Below are 13,649 nucleotides of genomic sequence, written 5' to 3'. Positions count from 1 at the left end.
TCTCATCATCATTAAATTTTTTAAAGAGTCCACTCTCCTTAATTATTAATTTCATTTTATTAAAAATATGCCCACACTCATGTGCGCATACAATTGATTCTAACACTCCTCAAAATGATTTATGAATCCAATAGTGCTCCACATTGTTTACGTTTAATGCTGAAATTTATGTGCAGTGTACATTTTGAACTTGCACCACATGATTCAGATTAACTTTCAAAGGATGTTAAGACAAAGTAATCTGAACAAAACCAGCACTACAGGTCCTTTGATTGTGTCACATGTTTCCGGTCCAGAAAAAGCTATGTTCTTTTGACGTTGGTTTCAAAAACAAGAAAAGCAAAACATGCTCTTGGTGGACTTAGGAGATTTGTCCTTGAAACAAGGTAGTTCCCCATCGATAATGATACATGGTGTTACAGATATCTCAATACTAATGTGTACATTGGATAATAACGTTAAATATATATTACAGTTTGCTACCATTCACTGTTTGTTAACTACAAGTGCATAGATTAGGGTTGATTTTCAGTTGATTTCAGATGTCCAGCAATGCGTTGAATGGCCTCCGTGATAGATAAACTTGCTAATGACATTTTGCGTCAACCTGCAGAATGTAGGTTAACCGGTTCAACAAATCGAGACTTTCTTCTCCTCTTGGCTTCAGGAGTGCACCGTTTGCCACCAACGTTTCCAACTTTCATAGGTAACTTGCCATTTATAAGAGGAGATGTCCTTGTTGATTTATGCGCCTTGGAAGATGACTTGACCGAGGGAGATTTCTCAGTCTCAGTGTTTCCGTTGTCCACTTTTCGAGATGCTTTCCTCAAGGGAGACTTAACTCTCTTTCTTGACAACCGAAATCCAGTCTCCTCTCCTCTCTTGTCATGCCTAAGGAGCCAAACACGAAAGGGATTCACAGCTGTGTAACAAACGGACTCACCAGCAACCCCACTCCTATCCAACTCAACATCTCCATTGTTCACCTGAAAATTTTAATATTAAATAGGAACTCAGTTGTTAAATTAACACCCAGAAAGCTACAAATAAAATCTGAGCTGATACAGATTGGGGTTTAGCACCACCAACTAAATCAAACAGAACATGTGCTTATATATGTACAAGAGAAATACCAGTTGCAGGAGCGCAGAAAAACTCCGAGCGACATCATATTTTTGCTGACCTTTTACAACATCAGCAAATGACAAGACATTCTCATTGTCTGGTTCGAAGGATAGTCTACCAAGAATTCTTTCTCCATAGTCATGAATATCAAAAGCAGGGTGTGATTCCTAAGAAAAACATAGCACTCTTTTATTGAACCAGTGGAGGAAAAACAAGAAGAAAACATGTAATACAGCTTCTGATACACTTTTCCATAAGAAACGCGTTGACACACAGAAAGGAAGCAAAAGAGATGGAACCTACTTGCTCTTCCAAGTTGTACTCAATTTTCTGTTTCCATGTTGAAACACGAGCAGCTAGTTCAGTTTGTTTCTCGGTTTCAGCTATGCTAGCAAGGAGAGAGTCCTACAAGAAGGAACACAGGTAGCCATCCAAAAAGTTGCAGTTATTTACCCAAGTACATAATAGAAGGAAAAAGACCATATAATTTTTCCCAAAGGTGAAAGAAAAGGGGCAAAAGAAAAAAAAATTAGACAAAACACGTTGCGAGCAAAAAAAATATGAGCTGGGCTCTTTCTTCCATGATCTATTCACCTGAGATGCCTTAAAAACTACTTTCATGTCTTCTAAAAGATACTTTTCAGAGTACACAAAAAAAAAAACCATCCTAATGAGAATATGCATCCTTCCTAACATGCTGAAATAAAGAATCCATCCTAATAAACCAATAAAGTAAGACTGTATTTACAAAAATGCAATTTGCTTCAGACTCTTGGCCTCAATTACAAAGTGTTCTATGTGGATTAGAGTATTGAATGGTGCTGCAGATCAAACTATCAAATTTCTGTTGCCAATTAAAATATAACCCAGAAATCCATTGACTAAATATGCCCAACCTCTTCTGAAATCCAGTTAACAAGATATATATAGCAGCTCAACATTTCACTACTGCCAAAACCCAGAAACAAAGTTAGAAATGTATACTTACCAAGTGAGAGCGACAGAAATCTTCCAGGCTTGCATGAGGATTTGGATCGTCATCAAATGGTTCATCATTACCAAAGTGAGAACCACCACCCTCATTCTGTGTAATACCAATAGATTAGCAATCAAAAACGTTCCCATTTCATTTTAAGTCATGTAATAATCAATTATCTGTGCAGTCTAACCAAATCATCGTGATGAGTTACATCATCCATGAATTCTGGCAAGTCAGCATCTGTTTGCCCAAAATCAGGGATCTCGTTATCACATTCGGTATCCTCATTTCCATCCATAGGATTGCAAAAGGCATCAAAGGATTCTTGTCTTCCATTAACAAGTGATTCCCGTAGCTGCAAATGAGAAAGCAATTTCACCATCCAACCAAAAAAAAAAACGAACATCTACACAAAGTTCTGTAACACAAACCTTTTCAAATAATGGAGGAGATTGGGACCCCTTTTGTCTTTCCTTGGCATGACGTCGAATCTCCCACATTTCTGTGAGCTCTGGACTAATAGTACCGTACAATTTTGCAGGTGGAAACAGTGTAATAATAGAGGCCAGCTTAGTACAATTGAACCATTTCCTTTTAGAAGCTTTGACTGCTAGTGGAAAACATAATGAAAGAGAAGCATGGTGTTAGGCACATAATAATTTACAAATGTAACTTCAAAGAAACTAACATTCGAAAACAACCTTTCCTAAAAGGTTTCACTTTCAAATTCCCAGGTTCATGGGGATTCAGTGGCTTCCATGGATCATCATCATCATCATCATCGGAACCATCCAAGTCCCTGGGCTCTGAATATCTATCATCCATATCAAATCCCTGAGTACCATCGCCAAAATCATTGCAGGCGGGAAGATCAAGCCCAATATTACAATTGTTTGTCTCAAAACTGCAACCGGCAATAGGAGATTGAATCATATTAGGATCCTTCCCCTTATGGAGAGATGACCTACATGCAGTTCCACCTGAACGTCTGGGAGTCTGATGACTTTTTCGTTCTGAGGTGACCCTATAAGCACTGTTTGGTCCTTTACCAACTCCATCCACACACAAATAATCATTTACTGCTACTGCATCACATGGATCTAATAAAATGAAATCCTGGTATAGATCATTGGTGGCAAGCTGCAAATATATTTTTGTAACCAAACGACTTAGATACATACATTGAGCAAACTATCCACAAAACTAATAGATGGAAGAGACTACGGTACCAGATATGACTCTAATTCTCCGAAATCACCAGTAGTATCTAGGCAATCACCTTCGAGTACAACTAGATTTGCTGGGGGCTTCACAAAGGGATTCAGAGGAGCATCTCTGCCCAATGGACTATCTAAGCAATTCTTTGTTTCAACTGCAAAGCAAATTGATTTCAGTGGATGACGATTGCACAATTATACCTCCATACAGAATAAGGCAGTAATGGCTACCTGCAATGTCATCTAAGCCCCAAAACATATCATTTTCTTCATCAGAAGCAGCATGGGAACTCCCACCTTCTTCAGGCCGAACAGATGTTCTTTCAGATTGTTCATGCTGCCTATGTGAAAGACACAGTAAAATAAGAAAACTAATGAGAGAGAGAGAGAGAGACAAGAAGCAATTCCAAAGCACAGTTTATAGTGCAACGTAGAGCTTACACCTAAAAGTGATGATATGATCATCATCATCATCACTATCTTTTCCTAGGAGCAGAAAACTTTAGACACAACAGAAACTCAACACCAGGTTAATGACTTACCTTAATTATTACAAGACTTAACACAACCTGTTTATTATATGAATCTTTTTAATTCTTTTCTCCTATCCAGTATCTCCTCTTACATTTATTATCTTAGTTTAGATTTATAGTTTCATAGTGCTTCTTCCGATATCAGTCCTACGCAGCCTATTGTTCACTTTTACCTTCTATTTTAATTATCTTCTTTGCTTATAGTCACAGGAACTGAAATCAAATAACTTTTTGAAATAACAGACACAAAAATGACATATCTGGATCCATAACACAAAGTACAAACCTTTACTCAGATAATATCATAATATTTATGAAAAAAGAAAAGAAATAAAATAAGTTTACAACATCTTAAATTTTAAAAAGAAAGGGGAAAGAAACACCAACCCTTTCTGGGAAAGGAACTCCAAAGCACGCAAAACCAACGAGTACAGATACTCCACCTTCCGGCTATACACTTGGACCGAACCTTGAAGCAGCAGCGCAGCTACACCAAACAAAAATTGTCACAAACAATTCCGAACGTAAATAAATTTAAAACAAAAACAGTAGTTTGAAGTAAAAGGAGCACCTTCGGCGAAATTAATAGCGACATGGCCTTCTGCTTCGGTGGGTATTTCACCGGAGCAAATCTTGAGTAAATACTCTTCGAGTTTCTGTGCGAGATCGAGTTCCCAATTGCATTCCAGGTCACGCTCTGCTTGCACTCTATGAAATCCGCCACCGCCACCTCCGCTGCCGCTTCCACTTGGTTCGTCTCTCTTGTTAGTCATCTCCTGTGAGTTGGATTGGGCATTGGCGCATTGTGTAAGTGCCGGATTCACATTTGGTAGAGACTAGGGTTTTTCAATTTTGGGGTTTTCGGAAAGCAGCGAATTTGAGTCGAAATTGGAAATGATAGCGTGTGAATGACGGAAATTCAAGGATTTTCTCTGTGCCTGCAATTCGTGAGCTTGGTTTCGGCAGGAAGATGGATAGAGCGAGCAGAGCGCAAAGAGAGAGAGATTCAAAAAGTTTTTATGGCCGTTTCCCGCTCCTTCTGTAATTGTAGTGCGAATAATGCTGTGTTGGTTAAATTTTTTAAATCTAATAAAAAATAATCACTTTAATTAATAATCCAATCATTTACAATTACATCATTTAATTTACAAATTAAATTTAAAAAAATTTAATTTACCAAACATCACTATGTTTTCATGCACTTTAAAATAATAAAACAAAAATTACACATGTGATACCTCAACTTTTTCACTTTGATGTATTTTACCATTAAAACTGTAAAAGTTACATGTAACTACCCAAATTTATTTCTGAATTTGATAAGGTGACGTGCGCGAGCCTACTTTATAACGTCAATTTCGTCAAATCATGCCCTATCGAATTTCAAAAACTTTTGACTAAAAAAAAATTATATATATCAAACACTTATTTCCTTAAGAAGAACTACTCCAGTCATTTTAATAAAATTTAAATTTTAGGTTCCAAACTTACCCAAATTTACTTTAACTCTTAGGACAAATATAAGTTTTAATTCAAAACTCATTTCTAGAGTAAATTTAGGTTAGTGGGGCACTATATATATGTATTTTTTTTAGTTTTACATTTGTATTCATTGAATTCAATGGCTAACATCTAATATTATCAAATTTAATGGTAAAAAAAATATATCTAATGGTCCAAATTTATATTCAATGGCTAAAGTAATTAAAAAAAATTATTTATGTGTTTCATATTCTTTCGTAGTGTTCATCGAGTTTCATGATGTCGGTTTGGTGATTTTTCAATGTTTATTGGAATCAAAATATTTTTTAGTTAAAATGTTCATAAAATTAAATTATGATAGTCTACATTTTTTTTTAAAGTTACTTTAAGAAAAAAAAAATGATCATAAATTCATTCGGTAATCATATCAGGCTAAAAATTTAACCTATAAGGATTGGAGGAGAAAAACTGTTTCTAAGTTAAAATTTAAATTTTTGGGTTAAAAATTTTGAATTTTAACCCAAGAGTTAGAGATGGTCTAAAATTGTCACCCATTATGGAGAATTTATGATATGGTACAGTAGTAGTACGATCTCACTTATGGTACTCCCATTTTTAGTTTGAAATTAAAAATTATTAAAAAGGAAGAAACATAAAAACGATGTCACTTAATAGTTAATACTATGATAATTCTTCTTCACTTGTAAATGAGAGGTCTTAGGTTCGATTCTAAGGTGAAATTGAACCACATTTGTAAGACTTAGCTCACTTCACACCCCCTAGTGTAGATATTATCGTTTGTTTAAAAAAAATGATAAACAGACACATATATACGCCCTGTCGTTCTCAATCTCTCTACCAACAAATAGCAGCTGCATCTGCAATCAGCCATGGGTAAAGTTCACAGCTGGTTGCTCGCACGTGTCAGGAAAGTTAGGGGTCAGACCCCAAAGGTCGCCAAGCAAGACAAGAAGAAGCCCAAAGGCTACGTCTACAAGCGCTTGCACTAAAACCAGGAATTCGTCACCGCAGTTGTTGGATTTAGGAAGAAGAAGAGGCCTACTTGTTGATTGCGGATGTTGTTGTACTGCAAGCAACCACTCTTCTGAGTCTCTGTAGTGCAAGTGATTGCAGATACAAGCGATTTTTTTAATTTAGTTTTTGAGAGACATAAATTGAATTTCAAATCTAATATAAAAATAGAGGACACATGTCAAGGTTTCAATGGAAGTACCACCTTCCACGCTGTGGTATGGTATTATCTAATAACTTATTCACATTTTGATTCTAATAAATCAATTTTATGTGCGAAATTTGGAGAGAGCGAAATATAGATTCAAGAATTATTGTTAATTCGATGTGGTGTTTCTTATCTTAATTAAGTCCATTATTAGACTTAGGTTGAGCTTTCTGAAAATTACCAATTCTGATGCTAAAAGTCTATTTTGCGGGTATGAAATGTCCACATTGATAGTTAGGGTATTTTTTGTTGCCATCATCTTGGGGGTTTGTTCTTTCCTCATGTTGTTGTTGCTGATGTGACACAATGGTGTTTGTTTCTGGTGGTTGCAGCTTGTGCTATGGGTGGGCAAAATGGCCCTCGACTCGTTGGTCGAGACGGGTCCTTGCAGGTCGGGGCGGGTTTGAAGTGAGTTTAAATTTTAAACACAAATCAAGTGGGGTGGGACGAATCCACGTAATTAGCAGGGCGCGCGAGTCTAAAAATTTGAGGAAACGGGCCTTTGGGTCGAACTGTTTCCATCATTGATTTGTGATTTCCCACACATATCAAATAAGTATCAATATGTTCTCTCTCTCAGTCTCTGTCTCTCCCAACTCTAATATCCAAAATTCTCAAACTCACCACCTGATCCAGTCTATGTCTCTTTCTCGACTCTTCGTCCCCATCCCGTCTATTGAGGTCCCTCCCACCCACCACATGACCACCATGTTGACCCATTCTCTAAGCTGGCAACATGAGCTACGACTACAATCTTGACAAGAGTAGTGGTGGTTGCTGCAGAAATGCCCTTTGCCACAGGAATATCAGCAATGAGCAACAGTCAGAATTTTTGCTGGTAACTGTTTTGCCCTCGCAGCACCCTCTAGTGGTGTAAAAATCTTAAGCCGCATCTGAAGCATCTTCCACTCTAGTCTTAGCCTATTTCTTGTCGATCGAGGTACCTCTGACCCACCACCTGACCACCATCTCCGTCGATCTTGGTTTGCTTGGTTTGAGCCTATGAGCCTTTAAAAAGATCCTCGAGTTCATTAAAGGTTCACTGTTTACTGATTTGAGTTTGATTTAGGATTTTTTTTAATATTATTTTCTCTGATTTGGGTTTTTTCTGCATTTGGTCCTAGTTAGGAACTTAGGTGGATACAAATTCTAGATTTGAGTTTTTTTGCATTTTGTTCTAGTTAGGAATTTGTAATGAGGAAGTAGAACATAAACACAAGCATTACTCAACGTTGCCTTTGGAGAATTCTCCGCATCAGGAATTGGACTTGTGGAAACATTGGAACTGACCTGTTTTAAACGGGCCGAGTTAGGTCCGGTTCCATTTTTTAAAATATAATGCCCCGTCCTGCCCCTTCCCCTCCGCCCTATTTCATTTCCAAAGGGGTTCAGTTCGGTTATTCCAAATTTGGACCCGGCTTAGGACATGCCCACCCCTAGCTTGTGCTGCTTGTTTTATATGGTGCTCCCTGCCCTTTTCAACTAGTTGCAGATGTTGGGTGTCATTTCCGCTTCACACCCACCACCATCGCTATTCCCATGATCATGACCATCACCACCTTGCCATCACATGATCCCAACCATCATGTTCACCGCCAACATGCCTCTTTATGTATGACAATGTTCAAACTTAGCATGTGAACAATGCAAATCAAGTGACATAAAACACGTATAGTTTTTGGACTTCACATGTTGATCAACCTACTCTAATACCATGAATAAATTTGATGTTCCACCATATTGACATATGAGGAATGAACTAACACCTTATAAGCCCTTGCAAAGTTCCTTCTCTAACGTGAGACTTTGTCTTTCAAACCCTCAGTCATAACCGTTACCACCACCACCACTAGTATATTTGCTAAATATCACCTCTCATTTATTGATTAATTAACACATTATATTTCATAATATTGTTATGTTTGCCAAACAAAAACCTTCACAGCAGATGATGCTTTATCACAATGGTGGAAAACAATGATGTTTATGCATCCTTGTGCAAGTTCGATTCCTATCGATTCTTCTCCCCTCAACAACTATCAATTTAAGCCAATAACATTATCTTGTGTATAAAATAAATAAATAAATAAATAAATAAAAACCCACCTTCACAACTTCTATAAGAATAATTTCTGTCATTGGCAATAAGTCTCAATGGAAAATTTTAAAGCACAACAATAAGGTCAACAATACCTTACGATACAGAATGTTAGGCAGTTAAGTATCAACATGTGCAAAAGAATTAGTGTGGCGGAGATAAGAATGTTTCGTTAGACTTGGATGTGTGGGCAAAGAGACAAGATTAAGAATGAACATATCCAAGGTAAAGTAGGAGTTGCCGCAATTGAAGATAAGATGAGAGAAAATTGGTTAAGGTGGTTTGGACATATGAAACGAATACCTACATATACTTTCGATTAGGAAATGCGATTATGAGATAGATGCTTAGGGAAAAAATAGTAGAGGAAGACTTGGAAAGAGATTTTAAGGAAAGATATGGAATACTTGGAGCTAACGGAAAACTTAGCGAAAATTCGTGTGCAGTAACATTCAAGGATTCATACGGCGGACCCTACTTAGTAGAATAAGACTTTGTTGTTTTTGAAAATTTTCTTAATATTCTTAAGTTTCCTCATATCATATGTAAAGGTAATGTTACATTAGAGAATCCAAAACTCTCAATATTCTTAAGTTTCCTCACATCATATGTAAAGGTAATGTTATATTAGGGAATCCAAAAATCTTCAATTGTACGTTTACTCTTAACTATATTGCAATATACCATTAACATATAGAAAGCTTGATATTGCACCAACAACAAATTAATTAAAGTCATAAAAACCTAAAACTAGTATCATAATTGCATTAAAAGTTTACTCTTTCACGTTAGATAGGGAAACAAATGGGTATTTATCAATATAACTAAAAATTAACTCTTAATTTTAAAAATGACACTTTTTATAAAAACTTTCAAATATATCCAAAACTTCACTGAAATAGACCCAAATACCCTCAAATTTAACAATCAAATAAATTAAAGATTTTTTAGCCAAAATAGTTCGTAACATTTACATAACTCCTTAATTTAGTGCTTAACAATAAAAATCAATAATAGTGTCATGGAATTTGTCTATCATGAATCATTTTTGTCTTTCTTTGAATTTGTCCATTGTGATCATTTTAGTCTTTTCGAGAAAAATCTGTTAAATTGCTCTATTATTACGATGATATGGCGCCACGTAGGGCTCACAAATACAATCATATAATGATATGTGAATTAACTTTAAAAACTATTTTTATAAAATTAAAAATTAAAAATTAAAAATTAAAAAATTAAAAAAATTAAAAATTTAAAAAATTAAAAGAAGAAGTCGTCTTCTTCATTTGGTGGGTAAATCCAACAGACATGCCCAAATCAAAAGGCCTAACCTACCTAAACCCTTATTCTCTCACAATCCAAACCCTCCACCTTCCAATCCAAATTTTCACACCCTGAGATAAATTTAGTGGTTCTTTCTTAAAATTTTCCTTTTCCAATTGCGTTCGAAGATTATAGAGAATTGATGTGATTCGGAAAGAGTTTCTACATCCATGAATTGGCGAAGACATGATTGAAATTTTGCTGCTCTCACTTGCAGTAACCGAGGTGGCGCTCAATGTCGATGATGAGGGGGTCAAGGGGGATAGGGTTATGGTGGTGGAGTGTAGAAGAGAATGTGAAGTTAGACCGGAATTTGAGGCAATGGTGGCTAAAAAGCCTTTAATTTATTTGATTGTTAAATTTGAGGATATTTATGTCTATTTAAGTGGAATTTTGGATATATTTGAATTTTTTTTTATAAAATGTTACATTTTTGAAATTAAGGGTGAATTTTTGATTATATTTGATAAATACTCGAAAAAAACATAGTATCATAACTACTCAAGATCATAAAATGCCAATTTCTTATATTTCCTGATTACAAATTGTAATTGTTACAAAAATAGGACAGAATGTGAATGAAGAAAATTAGAAGAATTGAGTGTATTCGGACGACCATGGATATAAACATCTAAGGTCAATTTACAGAAACTAAGACTCCTCTAAATATCTAATATTACACATATATGGGCTCCAAATATACTTGCGGATAGCCACACGATTAACAATATCTACAACAATCATACATAAAGAATAAGATTATTAGTCATATGTGTTCTTCTTTTCCTATCCTTTCGGAATGTTGAAAATATAAAGGAGGCCACTAAACTGTTTGTCTAAAACCCTAAACGGAAACCATGCCAGCAACGTAAGGCACACCGCTGGGCTTGATCCACTTATCACCCTCAACAAATTTACCGGAGGTGAAAGCGACAGCCTGGTCGGCACCAAGATTCTTGATACCGCTCCACTTCACCCTCTTGCTCATGTCGGAGCCAGGCCCTCTGTTTCTGTATTCGCCAAACCAGCAACTTTGATGATTGTTCGAACCCGTCCACTCCATCCACCCTTCCGGAGCAATGATGCCATCAATCTGCGACTGCATAACGACGGTCCTAGCGAGGTTCTTCCACGGCCTCCCCAGGTACGACTTGTTCTTGTCCTTCACGGGAATGTACTCCGGGTCCCCGGAGATGGTGCAGTTTTGGAGGATGATACCCGAGGGCTGACGCCGGTCAATTCTCCCTTGGGCTGTGACCATACAAGCTTGGTTGTCCATTGGTTTTCTTACGATCATCTTGCAGTTCTGGAACACTACGGCAGCGTCACCAAAGATAAAGTCGATTGTGCCGCTGATGGTGCAGTCGCGGTAGAATTGCCGGTGGGTTTGAGTGTAGAGAGTGTCTTGGTACCCGTCCATTTGGCAGCGGTAGAAGATGGACAAGTCCGACTGCACTCGCAGAGCCACGGCTTGGTGCCCTTCGGCTCCTGCTGAGTTCTCAATCCCTATGTCCTTAGCAATGAAGTAGTCCCCAACTACAACTGCATATCAATGAAATGTCAACTAGTTAATTATTAACGTGTTATATATTGTCAAACTGTTAATACTAAATATTGGTCATGATTAAAGTTATAATACATAAGTATAAATCATATGTAGTTTTCTAATGTACAATGTTATGTACGAGTTCAGCTGAATTCTCAAGGGCCCTTGAACAATCACGATTCATAAGTCATAATTAATCATAAGAACATCATGATTCATGTATGAATTCACGTTATTCTCTAATCCTATGTCATCCTTTACAACGAAATAATCTCTCAAAGTCTCAAACAGCTACATATAATTTACGCTATGTTATTCTAGTATGTCTGTTATAGTCATATTGTGAAAACCTATATTACACATGCCACATATACATGTCCGAAAGAGAATGAAGTTTGTAAGAGACTTCGCTCAAATACTTACCAACTGTTGCAGTCTGAAAAGTTTGGACTCCCGCAGCGAAGTTTTTGCTACCGGTGACCTTGGTCTTAGTAGCGCCATCCCCAATCAACATGACGTTGGTCATATACTTGTCAATCATGACATACTCACTGTACACTCCCTCCTTCACATAAATCACAAACGTCTTGTCCGCATTGTTCTTCGGGATCATCTTCACAGCTTCACCAATAGTCTCGTACTGTCCGCTCCCATCCTTAGCCACCACCGCGTCTGGTTTAATCGACTGTGGAGTCACGGTAGACACGTCGAGGCTACGCTTATTGTTGATCCACGTAGGAATAACCTTTGGAGCATTCTTCGCATTACTTCCACCCCCTCCCCCTGCCAGCAAACGACGCCGGTTTGCTTTCAAATTCAGAGACCCAAGAACGGACGTAATTTCGGTCACCATGGCAAGTCCGTTGCTGGTGAGCTGTTGCGTGGTGTTCAAGAAATGCTTCATCTTTTCGCCTGCGTCACCTTTGGTGTTCTGAAACCCGTCCAAGCATGTTTGTTGGTAAGTAATAGCCGCGCTGAGCCAGACCTTGAGATCTTCCGCGTAATCGTCGATCTTGCTGATGTCGAAAGGACCCAATTTTTGGAAAGATGTCGTGATATCGTCGATGGCATACTCCAAGAGCTCCTTGCAATTTTCTAGAGCTTGGTTTGTACTTTCGTCCTTGGCCAGTTCTTGCAATGTGGTGGAGTTTTTTATGATGGCCCGAAGTTTGTCCATGGTAACGTTGAAACCTGCCTTGATGAGGTCCTTCGGCTCCGTGCTGTTGCCAGCAGCCGATTCCAGACTCCTCTCGCAGGTTTCCTTATAATCCGTCGGCTGGCATATAGCCTTTATTGCTTTTGTCGACGTGGTGACATGCCCGCCGTCCGAGTTTTTGTGCCCTCCTCCTCCTTTGTTTTTTGCGGTTACCCCAACCGTTACGGCAACCACCATGGCTACTAGAATCACAGATGAAACGCCGATGATGGCGAACTTCTTCTTCTTATTATGTTCAGCGTTCATGTTGAAGAAATTTACAGGTCTTTGGTACTTAACGTTTACGTACGTAACATGTTTCTTTTGTTATTTTTTATACTGCATGGGGGTTTATTTTTATATTTTTTTATAGTGGCTGGTAATTCTGTTAAGGAACCTGGGGCGGGAGAGTTGCAAGTCACGATAAAATTATCAGGGGTCCTTAATGTTTTCCAAATTTGGGAACCTCCAAATTAATTAAGCTATTTGCGGACCCTTAATTATAAAGGGATAATTGATATGTGTTTTATGAGTGGCTTATTAACTCCTCCAATCGTGGACTACCAACGACTACTGGAAAGATTGTATCTAGCTTAATTAGTTTGATGGTTCAATTGTATTAGTAATTTTGTATTAATCTAAACCGTCGGAAAAGGAATTCGAATTGGTGTGAATATATAGGATTCTAGTTCTTGTTATAATATTAATATATAGTTAGAAAACATCTATAAGCTACTCTATTTATTTAACATCGGCGAGAGAGGTGTGTTTCCACAAATATATATCTAATTGTGTGATTCAAATGAGACGGTTTGTTTTCCTCCCAAATAAATGAAAAGGTTTGAAGTTACAAGGAAGCCTTCTTCAGACTTAAAAAAAATGTAGAGTTGCGAAAAGAGTGCGGGAGAATA

The 13,649-nt window shown here is 37.4% G+C and overlaps 2 protein-coding genes across 2 annotated transcripts; both read right to left on the bottom strand.

Annotated features, from left to right (window-relative positions):
* Positions 1–322: 322 nt before the first annotated feature.
* Positions 323–4,882, bottom strand: LOC103943693 (condensin-2 complex subunit H2). Its single transcript, XM_009354033.3, has 11 exons — positions 4,426–4,882; positions 4,242–4,341; positions 3,553–3,662; positions 3,334–3,476; positions 2,806–3,244; positions 2,536–2,711; positions 2,295–2,459; positions 2,114–2,209; positions 1,429–1,530; positions 1,134–1,292; positions 323–986 (listed from the first exon to the last, which is right to left on the bottom strand). Exons 1-11 carry the CDS (start codon positions 4,625–4,627, stop codon positions 603–605), a joined length of 2,076 nt encoding a protein of 691 aa, XP_009352308.1. The 5' UTR covers positions 4,628–4,882; the 3' UTR covers positions 323–602.
* A 5,690-nt stretch (positions 4,883–10,572) lies between these two features.
* LOC103943727 (probable pectinesterase/pectinesterase inhibitor 21) lies at positions 10,573–13,600 on the bottom strand. The gene is made up of 2 exons (XM_009354066.3): positions 11,967–13,600; positions 10,573–11,539 (listed from the first exon to the last, which is right to left on the bottom strand). The coding sequence occupies exons 1-2, from the start codon at positions 13,003–13,005 to the stop codon at positions 10,842–10,844; spliced, it is 1,737 nt and encodes a 578-aa protein (XP_009352341.1). The 5' UTR covers positions 13,006–13,600; the 3' UTR covers positions 10,573–10,841.
* Positions 13,601–13,649: the final 49 nt, after the last annotated feature.

This window comes from the organism of the source record quoted next, unplaced genomic scaffold (genome assembly GCF_019419815.1).
Source record: "Pyrus x bretschneideri cultivar Hongxiangsu unplaced genomic scaffold, Pyrus_bretschneideri_v1 Contig6, whole genome shotgun sequence".
NCBI lineage: Eukaryota > Viridiplantae > Streptophyta > Magnoliopsida > Rosales > Rosaceae > Pyrus > Pyrus x bretschneideri.
Note: the sequence above shows the minus strand (reverse complement) of the source record. Positions and strands in the feature narration are given on the sequence as shown.